At 40.2% G+C, this 12,069-nt stretch overlaps 1 protein-coding gene across 1 annotated transcript; it reads left to right on the top strand.

Moving 5' to 3' along the window:
• The first annotated feature begins 214 nt into the window (after nucleotides 1-214).
• Nucleotides 215-1,410, top strand: LOC142427729 (prothymosin alpha). The gene has a single exon (XM_075532875.1). It carries the CDS (start codon nucleotides 391-393, stop codon nucleotides 715-717), a length of 327 nt encoding a protein of 108 aa, XP_075388990.1. The 5' UTR covers nucleotides 215-390; the 3' UTR covers nucleotides 718-1,410.
• The last annotated feature ends 10,659 nt before the right edge of the window (nucleotides 1,411-12,069 follow it).

Raw genomic sequence — 12,069 nt, 5'->3', positions numbered from 1 at the left:
AAGCAGTGAGTTTTTGGAAGCAACTAAGTTTTATTTCTTGTGGAATTTGATCCTGATTTTCTCATGGAAAATAGATTCTTATTAACCCTGTGGCATGGTGGGCTACCTATTGAGGGGCTAACTGCAAGATCAGTGATATGAATTCAAACACCACTCTGCGGGAGAAACATAGGTCTATTTATATAAAGATTAAAAATCTTCCAAACCGCCCCACTGGCTGCTCTGAAAAGCCATCTTTGCATTGTTCCCGGGTTCCGCTCGCCGCAGCCACCTCCGCCGCGCGCCTCCTCCTCCGCCGCCGCCGCCGCGGACTCGGGCAGCTCCCTCGCCAGAGTCCCCGAACTCGCGCTCTTTGTCGTCCGCCGTTCCGGATCACCAGCGTGCCCCACCATGTCAGACGCGGCCGTGGACACCAGCTCCGAGATCACCACCAAGGACTTAAAGGAGAAGAAGGAGGTTGTGGAGGAGGCAGAGAATGGGAGAGAGGCCCCCGCTAACGGCAACGCTAATGAGGAAAATGGGGAACAGGAGGCTGACAACGAGGTAGATGAAGAAGAGGAAGAAGGTGGGGAAGAGGAGGATGAAGAGGAGGAAGGTGATGGTGAAGAAGAGGATGAGGATGAGGAGGCTGAGGCAGCTACAGGCAAACGGGCAGCTGAAGATGATGAGGATGACGATGTGGATACCAAGAAGCAGAAGACTGACGAGGACGACTAGACAGCAAAAGGAAAAGTTCAACTTACAACAACAAAACAAAAACACAAAGGCCACCGTGACCTATTCACCCTCCACTTCCTGTCTCAGAATCTAAACGTGGTCACCTTCGAGTAAGAGTCCCGCCCCACCCACCTCGGGCTGCACCACTGCAGACACGCGCTCACCACCACCCCACCAAAACGACACCGTGAATTTGCAACAGGGGAGGCAAAAATAACCAAAACTTCCCGGGCCCTGCTTTTTTTCTTAAAAGTACTTTAAAAAGGAAAATTTGTTTGTATTTTTTATTTACATTTTATATTTTTGTACATATTGTTAGGGGTCAGACATTTTTAATAATCTCGGATGACCAAGCCAGCCTTTGGAGCGTTCTCTGTCCTACGTCTGACTCTACTTGTGGTGTGACCATGTTCATTATCTCAAAGGAGAAAAAAAACCTTGTAAAAAAAGCAAAAACAACAACAAAAAAATACAATCTTATTCCGAGCATTCCAGTAACTGTTTTTGTGTATGTACTTAGCTGTACTATAAGTAGTTGGTTTGTATGAGATGGTTAAAAAGGCCAAAGATAAAAGGTTTCTTCTTTTTTTTCTTTTTTTTTTTGTCTATGAAGTTGCTGTTTATTTTTTTTTGGCCTGTTTGACGTATGTGTGAAGCAATGTTGTCCAACAATAAACCGGAATTTTATTTTGCTGAGTTCTAAAAAAAAAAAAAAAAAAAAAATCTTCCAAACCCCTGAGGACTGATCTAGTCTGCCCTATAGAGTCTCTATGAGTTGGAATTGACTTAATGGAATGAGTTTGATTTTGAGTTTTTGGAACACTCATATGCTGATTGTCTTCCCAGATCAGTTATAGTTACTTTCCAACATTTTATATAAATATTTCCTCAATAGATGTGTGCTTACAAAGCTGCATTGTGATAAAGGAAAAGGTTTATTAAAAAATACACATTTTATTTGGAGCTCATGCAATGCTTATTACAATCCATACATGCATCCATTGTGTCAAGCACATTTGTACATTTGTTGCCATCATCGTTCTCAAAACATTTGCTTTCTACTTGAGCCCTTGATATCAGTTCCTCATTTCCCCCCTCCTTCCCTGATCCTCCTCCTTCACTAACCCTTGATAATTTATAAATTATTATTTTGTCATGTCTTACACTGTTAAACATTTCCCTTCACCCACTTTTCTGTTGTCCATCCCCTAGAAAGGAGGTTATATGTAGATCCTTGTAATTGGTTCCCCCTTTCTAGCCTACCTTCCCTCCACCCTCCCGGTATTGCCACTCTCACCACTGGTTCTGCGGGGTTCATCTGTCTTGGATTCCCTGTATTTCTAGTTCCTATCTCTACCAGTGTACATCCTTGGGTGTAGCCAAATTTCTAAGGTAGAATTGGGATCATGCTAGTGGGGTGAAAGAAGCATTTAAGAACTAGAGGAAAGTTGTATGTTTCATCATTGCTACACTGTACCCTGACTGGGTCAACTCCTCCCTGTAACTCTTCTGTAAGGGGATGTCTAGTTGCCCACACATGGGCTTTGAGTCCCCAATCTGCACTCGCTTTGATTCACAATGATACGATTTTTTGTTCTTTGATGCCTGATACCTGATCCCTTCAACAGCTTGTGATCACACAGGCTGGTGTGCTTCTTCCATGTGGGCTTTGTTGCTTCTCAGGTAGATGACTGCTTGTTTACATTCAAGTTTTTAAGACCCTGGACACTATATCCTTTGAACCGGGCACCATCAGCTTTCTTCACCATATTTTCCCATGCACCCATCTTTCCTCAGCGATCTTATCGGGAAGTGAGAAAGATATGAATTTTTTTTTTCTACTTTGATGCTTGAAACCTGATTCCTTCAACACCTCATGGTCACACAGGCTGGTGTGCTTCTTCCATGTGAGCTTGGCTGCTTCTCAGTTGGATGGCCACTTGTTTACCTTCAAGCATTTAAGACCCTAGATGCTATATCTTTTGATGGCTGGGCATCATCAGCTTTTTTCACCACATATGCTTATGCACCCATTTGTCTTCAGCAATCGTGTCGGGAAGGTGAGCATCATGGAATGCCAGTTTAATAGAACAAAGTGTTCCTACATTGAGGGAGTACTTGAGTGGAGGCCCAATGTCCATCTGCTCTTTCCCCATCATCATAAATAAGTATATTTACATATGTACGTACCTGTATCTAGACCTCCACAGAAGCCCTTTACCTACTAGTTCTTTCCTCTATTTCATTTTACTTTCCTCCTGTCCCACTACCATGCTCAGCCTTCATTTGGGTTTCAGTATTTCCTCTCAGTTACATTACCCTTGCTCAAGCCCTACCAGGCCTCTTACACCTTCCTCACCACCAATTCTGGATCACTTGTTGTTCCCTTGTCCCTGAGTTTGTTCATACCACTTCCTTTCCCCCACCTCCCCCTCTCCCATATTCCGTCACCCCCATTGTTGTTCCCATTGTTTTCTCCTCCAGATTGTTTATCCAGGTATGCTCCCTTCTTGATTCACTCTATTTTGGGGGCTCAGCCCAGGCTGCTTCCCCACCACTTGAACCCCAGAAATGTTCTCTGTAGCAGTCTGTTTCAGTAACAGGATAGTGTGACAAGTCCCCTCTGTGTCCCTTTAGCTCCCTGTAGCAGGTGTGGAGTCCAGTCTAGCTCTCTTTCCTCCCTCCTGGCACGCCTCCATGTGGGTGTGGCATGCTGGCCCATCTCCCCAGCCTGTAGGTTGAGTTCAGCTCTCTGCCACACCCACTTCCAGGGAGGGGGTCAGTTTGGCTCTGGTTGGGGCCAGCCCTTTAGGTTTTTTGTTTTGTTTTTTAAGCTCACAAAAAAAATGTTTTCCTGTGCTTTAGGTGAAAATGTACACAGAAAATCTGTTTTCCCCAGTCAACGTTTTGTCCACATAATATCCGACGACCTAGGTTACAATCTTAGCAGAGGGCTTCAGAAGAGTCTGTAGAAAACGGAATGAAAAGAGAGTGCGATTTTCCCACAGGCTTTTCAAGCCCCCTCATGTTTCCTCTCTAGTTTCCTAGCGTCATTCATCTATTTTCTTTGTCCCCCTTTGTCTTCACGTCTTTGGTTTTAAGCAAATGCTTGTCCCTTCGGGGCTTGTCCACCTGAATATTCTGTGGAGTACCTTCTTCTTGTGTGTATCATTGATTCATCTATTATTTGGCTGGAAGACATTCCCAAGTCACTCCAACCAATCCAGCTGGTCTTAGTCCCTTATTTTTTACTTTAATGATTTACCCATTCTACCTGAGACGTTCTGTTATGATTTGGTCAGAGTGGTTGTTTTCTTTTCTTCTTTCTCCTGTGCTCCAGGGAAGAAGATATCAATAATGGATTCTTAAATAGCTGCTTGGAAACTTTTAAGACCCCAGGTATTACTCACCAGACCTGCATGTAAAACATGATGTTTAGTCTTTTCTATTGCTTCCAGGTCCTAATGTGTAAGTAGTTATTATAACTCTACTCTCCAAAAATAAATTCTTTATCACTACAATAATCTTGTAAATTATTTTTAGTCTGAACTGAACTTAAGCAATTTAAGTAACATCATTTCTAAGAAGAAATTCTAGTATCAACAAGTGTTGTGTTGCTCTATAATGCCACATCAAATAAAATCTCCAAGATCTTTAAAAGGCCTAGACTAATATTTGAATCAAAACGTTAGCATGCAATCATTGTTGCCTAGATATTTCTAAGGATATTACTGTTAATAATGACTGGCTATCACTGATAACTACTTTTTAAAATATATTTCATGCACCAATTGCTACTTTATTTTATGCATTGCTTTGTGTAAAAAAGTAGATTTTAGTAAAGTTATTTAGTAAAGTTCTAACCAAGATGCCATATACAATGTGACATATCAAGTGCTTACAATGCTCTAATAAGTTGATTGTCATTGTTAGTTTCTAGATGCCATTGACACTTTAAAAGATATAATCATCTAGCTAAAACTCTCTGTGTGTGTTTATGCACGTACATAAAGACACAGTAGATTGATTAAACCAAATAATCTTGAGAATGGCCCAGTAGAGGAAATGAGAAAGCATTGTGAGATTCTGTAGTCTGTATCTAACAGGAAACATGTCCTTGGTGTACTCTACCCACATAGTAGAGGCTCCTTTCCAAGAGAGCTCATCAACAGCCTCTGCTTTTATTCTGATGTTTGAATCATTAATAAAACAAAGAGAAGCAGAAAATGAAGATATTCCTCATTCCAGAGAAGCTAGAACAATTCATATTATTATGAAATCTTTAATCATATTCATAGAAAGTGTTTTAAATGTGGTTAGCATATAGTTAAGACTGTGACTACTTCATGTATCTCAGAACATAGATTTTCAATTAAAACTGCTTTATCAAAGTATGTGAAGGTAGGACCAAATTCAGAAAAATAAGCAACTCAAATTTCTCTTTACACTCAAACTTTCTTTGACCTTTCTTGGATTGATGGATAACATCTTGGTTTGCTCTCTTGCCCATGGCTCTCGTGAGTGAAGAATTGTAGAAATAACAAGGCAAGTTCGGTGGCTTCCACGCTCATAGGTAACTTAGCCTTAATGCATAAATGCCTCTATTTATCAAGGCCATAAAGTAGTACTACTGTGATTATTTATGCATAAGTGTATTACTTTAAGATGAACAGCGGGTATGCTACATAACCCAAGGATTTCTTACAAGAAAACAACGTTAAATTGTATCCAGCAATGCTGACTTTTACAAAGAAGTAATTGTTGTCTTAGATGTGGAAAGTATATGAGAAAAATACAATTTCTCCTATAAACAATAAAGAAATTGGTGGCTTTAAGTTTAGGAGCACCCTCAACCCCTTAATGCTAACTAACCCACAGCCTTCCAGTTAATTCTAACTTCCAGCAACTTTTAAGGTCAGAGTAGAGTTATTCCCAAACTTATGAAGAATTTCCAAGCTTATGAAGCTTTACAACAGCAACCAGACTCCTCTTCCTCTCATCAAGCAGCTGGGGGATTTGAATTACTGACCTTGCAGTTAGCAACCCAGTGTTTAACGACTAAATCACTCCCTGCCAATATTCACTCACATCTACTGCCATTGAATCATTTTCAACTCATCTCAATCCCCTAAAGGGCAGAGTAGAGCTGCCCATGTGGGTTTCCAAGTAGTAGCTCTTTATAGGAGCAGAGAGCCTAGTCTTTCTCATACAGAGTGGTTGGTGGATTTGAACTGTTGACATTGCAGTTAGCAGTCCAACACCTAACCCACTGCAGGGCCAGGCCTTCTTCACCCAATACTTTTCTCTGTTGAATGTAGTTGAGCAATGTGGGAATCGTCGCAGAAACAAGGAGAGTGTGATGGTACGTGCTATGTGTCCACTGGGCTAGGTGATGTTCATCAGTGGTTTGAGCTTCTATTTTCTGATCTGAGAGGGGCAGCCAATCAGTTTCCTTGAGTTTGTTATCTTTCCTCATCATATACATAGATTCTGCCCTGTGTCCTGACCTCCAGATTTTGAGTTCCTTCACCTCTGCAACCAACTGAGTCAGCAGAGGTCTTCAGCTGTGGCTTGACCCACCCTTGAGTCTGAGACTTGCCAGCCTCTACTCTCCTACAAGCAATAGCCTCACAATTGTGTGAGACATTTCCTTGAAATAAATCTTTTTATATATACTGTAATATACACTTAACAAATCTGGCTTCCAGACTGAAACAGATGGATTTCTTCTCTCATTTTCTTTCTTTATTTCTAAATGTATGCACATCCTAACACATTAATAACTACAGAGAATTGATACAGCCTAAAATCTTTGAATTTGCTGAAATAACAAATATAATGTTTCTTTAGGAAAAAAATCTAATCTCTAAGAAAAAGCCCCTGAAAAAGGATCCAAAAATTAGCAAGACAAGAAAATAAAAATCGGTGTAAAAGGAGAGCCTGGACGAAGGTTGGCAGATAACAAAGAAGTGGGTCTCAAAAAGAGAAGATAGTGTGGAATGGTGTGGCGCATACCCCACTGGGGTGAAAGATTTGGGAGTTGGGGCCATAGAGGATATGCACTTAGCAGGTCTGGTGTATCAACTCTAGGGAGAGGTAAAAAGCAGGATGATTGCTGCTGCTATTCGTTGGTGCTGTTGGGTCAGTTCTGACTAATATGGACTCTATGCACAAAAGAACACAACACTGTCTAGTCCTGCATCATCCTCAGAAGAGAGGAATTTAGTGAACAAGGTTTTGTTTTGTTTACCTATGCAAGACCCACTAGTGATATTCATAATGTATGCCTGTGTCAGCCTAGGTTGTCTAGAGGAACAAAATGCATGCACTTATCTGTGCATAAAAAGAACTGTGTACCAAGAAGGAATTTTATATTAAGAAGGCATATCAGTTCTGTTCAACTCAAGTCCATGGGTCCAGTTCTAGCTGGAACCCTCATTACATGCATGGAGCTGCAGGCTGATGAAGCAGAACAAGAAAAGCTAGGAGGCCACAAGCTGCTGGGTGGAGAATTACATGGATCTAAGGTCATGGGAACACAGAAGAGTGCTGACATCTAGCAGCATGTACAGCCCACACAGGGATGCTCCTGGAGGAAGACACAGAATGCAAGCAAGCATGAAGGTAAAGGGCAAGACACACACACACACACACACACACACACACACACACACATAGGTTCCCAGTGTCACTCTTTTAAGAAGACCACACTCCTGAGTAGGCATCATCAGGCTGTGACTTGAATGACAGTTCAGACTCAATCACTACACTTTCGTCTAGGTCCAAGTTGACATAAAATCTAACCATCACAATGACCATACCCAATGGCTGTAATTGACCTGCTTTAAGACTGGACGTTTATCTCAAGGTTGCGAGGCCTCAGAAATCCATTCCACATAGCCGAAAATTGTGTCCAGTTTTACATTTTGTAGCCTTCACCTAGACTGCCAAAACTAGACAAGGAAAAAGATGCCCTTCACCCTCCTTTTGTTTCCCCTGTAGTTTATCCCCTGAGTCATTTCTCAGGTCAGACTCAATTGTCTAGATTTATGTGCTCAGGCTTGTCTCCTGTCACCACAGAACACCAAAGATAGTTAGGAAGCCATTCTGTCTGCTTTTCTTCACGATCCTTCATCTCCATTATTTCCTAGTAAAAGGTGTCATCCCAGCAAGACTCCTGGGTTGAAAAGATCATTCTGCTCAAAGTACCACTTAGTGATGACAATAATGGCCCCGTTGTCAAGTCAGAATTACAAGAACCATAGATTGTAATCTGTGCCAAACTTTACTCATGTTTCAAGGCTGTTTTCTAAAGTGGGTGATACCACTCCATGGAGGTGATTGAATGATCCAGGGAGTTGCAAAAACATATATCGATACTCTACCATGGATTCTCTTCAACAGTATAGTGGGCCACTGAGTAACTTATTTGTATTTGTTGTTTTTTTTTTCTTTCTTTCTGAAAAAGGAGCAATAGGTCAAATAATTTTTGGAAATTATGTTTAAAACAATTGCCCATCAATCGTATACATAGACCAAGGATTCTTACCTTGTAGTGGTCTGAGGCCATCAAATGCAGCTCCACACAATCCTATTGCTTCCACGTTAGGATTTAACAAGTAGGGCTTCTTTTGAACATTGGGTCCTGAAATGCAGCTAACAAGGATGAGCAATCTTGGTTATAGAAAGTCTCCATCTTATACACATTCTTGAACTAACTTTTCTCAACTAGCCATTTCTAAAACTTCCCCTGGAAGTCCAAAACCATTTGACTAAAATGGACCTTTCTTCTGATTCTGAGTGGAGATGCTTACAAGATTGTAAACAATTGCACTGGCTCTGTTCCTCTATCTCAGAGCCTGCTGAAAAGGATGATTAGGTTACTGGCAACAGAGGGGTCCTGTCCTTTATAGAAATAAATGGAATACTTGGTAAAGTTCATATTTAAAGAAAAGGGAAAAAAACCCTGCCATCCAGTAGATTTCTACTCATAGCAACCCTATACAAGGAGAGAGTAAGGAATCCCCTAAGATTTCTAAGGCTGTCTCTCATCTTTAAAGAAATATCAGTAGAACCTACACAGTAGAACTTCAACATGAATCTGTTCTAGAAGGAGCATCCAGATGCGATGCAGTTGAGTTTTAAATCTTCCCACAAAAAAACAACTGACAACACATTATTCCGTTCTCGACCACCAAGTTTTTGCCTTATCTTTGCCTCTTTATACAAACATGACACAGAAACTTCCAAGTAAGTAAATTCAGTAAATAATATAATTTAAATTAGAAACACAACATTTTAAAAGTTTCTAACAACTGCAGTATGGCCCATAACTTGAGAATGATGAGGATCTGGATCTGTGCACATGGATGTGGAGCGGAGGGACTAGAGAGACTCATTGTTTGGAAGGGGACTCTCCTTCCATAAAATCAACTGCTTTTCAGGAGCTTTTTACCTTCTTTGCTTTTTTTCACTAGGATCTGGCTGACGTCCTCTAAAAAGGAAATCTGTCTATTGTGGTCTGTTGTTGGTGTTTCCTTAACAATTTTCTAAAAGGGTTTACTAAATTATCATCAATAATATCAATAACACGGTTAACCAGTTCTTTATCATGATGATTCTTTTCAAAAAATTCTTTCTTAAGAACCATGCTTTTAATCTAAAAACAGTACAAAAAGCCATAAAAATTCAGTATAGCAGAATGCTTGGAACACTACCACAAATGTTTTCAACAACACTATTAACAATGCTAATTAACAGAGTGACCAGAGCACAGACTGCTTTTGTTTACAAAAATCACACGCATCAGGTCATATTCCGGTGTTTTGTTCTAGCTTGGATGCAAAATGTTCTAAACATTTTACGTCGAAATCCAATTATGTCAAGTCCTGATGTGGTCTAGTATTGGGGTTCTACTGTGCATTTTCCCTGCAAGTCTCTGCTCAGTTCAAACTGCTTGCTGTCTTTGGGGTTAACAGCTGAGCACTTGAACCACTGTGACACCACACTCCAAATAAAATGCATCCAGTCGACTTGATTCTTAGCAATGCACAGGACAGAGTAGAACTGTGCCCGTGAGTCCTCAAGACTGTCCCTTCTGATGTGAGTAGAACCCGTGTCATTTTCCTGTGCCTGGTGGTTTCAAACTGCTGACCTGAATATACTTTCCAGCCATTGACAGATGAATTCCCAGAAACCTTTTGTTTTTCAATGATTCAGTCTTTGTTAGGCTAGTCCATCTGCTGGCAGAGTTAATCACTGATGACTAGGTTGGCAGAGGGACCTGACCCAGCAGTTAGTTAGGGGAAAGCTCTGGTGATCTGTTCTGGGCAAGACGACAGGCAGGAACACCCTCAGGGGCTGCCCTACTCTGTCACATGGGGTAGCTCTGACTTGGGACTGATTTGCTGGCACCGAACAATAACACTTATTTCAAAGATTATAATATCCCAGCAATGTCTGCTCCTTGTGTGATAGATTTTTCTGGTGGTGTGTGTGTGTTTCAATGCTCAATCACACATTTGAAGAAAATGTATGTCTATTGGAAGAAACCTTTTGGTAGAGAATGATTTTCTTTATACCAGCAGAGTACTGCCAACATCCACGCACACATAGGACCCAGGACCCTGAGGCACTGATACACACAGGACATAATCTTACGTGTGAATATGCAATAGTTTCCAGGTACATCACACACGGCATGGCTTTCTTTCCATTCTAACCGCTTCATCAGTGTATGAGTTTGAACATTTGTTTTAATTTTTCATAATCTTGCTGCCTGGAAAACCATGTGAGGATAATCCAAACATATGCCATTACTTAGGCCCTGCTGGTTAATCAGCTGAGTCAGAACCTGGTTGGATTGATTCCCTTGCCTGCTTTGAATTTACAAAATCATTAATATTATTCCCCACGGAGCCCAAGCTTTGTCCAAAGTCAGGGAAGTGCTGTGGCTGTCCATTTTCGACATGGTCTTTTCAGGGCACTCAGAAGGAGAACTTTGATCAGATAGCGCTGAGGTCTGTTCTTGTCACTTAGTGGTGAGACTGCTATCATCGTTTCCGGGCCTGAGGATTTTTCGGCCTCAATGTTGCAGGGAGATGCTTACCAACTGCCTTCTCCTCTCTCAGTGAGCTCACATTCTATTTAGGGGCCCAATGATGTGACTAACTCCACTGGTGTGAGAAGGAAGACATATCACCCTTTGTTTTGTAGACTTAAACTACAGTGATATAAAATACATTAAAATAGGAGCCATAGCTATGTACTTTCCCACATATAAATCCAGACCTGTACATACATATATACACACGTATTTAGGCACACACACATGTATACACATACATGTAGGTAATTTTTAGAAATGATACACAAAAAATTAGTGTTATTTCTAGATGCATGTTTAACAGAAATTTTATTTTATTTTATAATTTCTTGGGTTATCTACATATTCTACAGTGTATTCATACTGCATTTCCAGAAGAAATTATATATTTGTGAAACTATTCATATGAAAGAAAATAGTCTTCTTATAGAATCATGTGACTACATCTCTGAAATGTGTGATTTAACTATACATCCTGCATTTGCATCAAATCTATTCTTTTTACAATTCCCCAGTTTACTACTATTTACTACCACATTTCCTTTCAATATAAGTGGTATAAAGGCTATGAAATATGTTTCCAATAAAAGTTTATTCTTTGTTGGGGAAAAATTTTAATACTACTGAGATGTCGCAAACCTCCTAACATGTAAACAATACTCTCTTTATTGAAGGTTGAATAAACATTTTTGGGGAAAATACACAGACAGTGAAATTATTAAGCTGAGTCAGACTTCTCATTTTCCAATCTATCTACTAGCTCTCATCTGAGTGGTGATTGTTTTTCTAAATGGCTGCCGAGTAGCTTTGTGACTTCAGTATAATATTTGCTAGACCACATTGTCTCTCTGGCTTAGTATTGATTTTCCTCAACCCTTGGGCATACTGCCTTCCTGGTTCTATATCTATCTTGGCCTTTTCTTTTATTAGTATTTCAAGAAACACAAATAATTTGGAGGAACATTGTTCGCTTTTTGTGAATTCTCTAATGGAATATAACTTTCTTCATCTTTAGAACTTAACAAAAGTAAGCAATTCTACTCATTTTTAATTTCTCTCCCCAAATTGTATATTCTGGCTCCAGCAAAAAGATACGGATGGAAATAGACAACTTACAGATTTTTATTTCTTTAATTTAATGATATTTTCTATCCTAAGAGAAAGCTTAGATTTTCTCCATAGTCAATTGCCATCTTATGCCTTACGTGTTGAGTGATAGAACTGAGAATATTGTGTACTTTGTCTAA

This window comes from Tenrec ecaudatus, chromosome 15, assembly GCF_050624435.1.
Source record: "Tenrec ecaudatus isolate mTenEca1 chromosome 15, mTenEca1.hap1, whole genome shotgun sequence".
NCBI lineage: Eukaryota > Metazoa > Chordata > Mammalia > Afrosoricida > Tenrecidae > Tenrec > Tenrec ecaudatus.
Note: the sequence above shows the minus strand (reverse complement) of the source record. Positions and strands in the feature narration are given on the sequence as shown.

Excerpts from the sequence above, each read along its gene's own strand:
- LOC142427729 (XM_075532875.1), top strand. The coding sequence starts at position 391 with ATGTCAGACGCGGCCGTGGACACCAGCTCCGAGATCACCACCAAGGAC.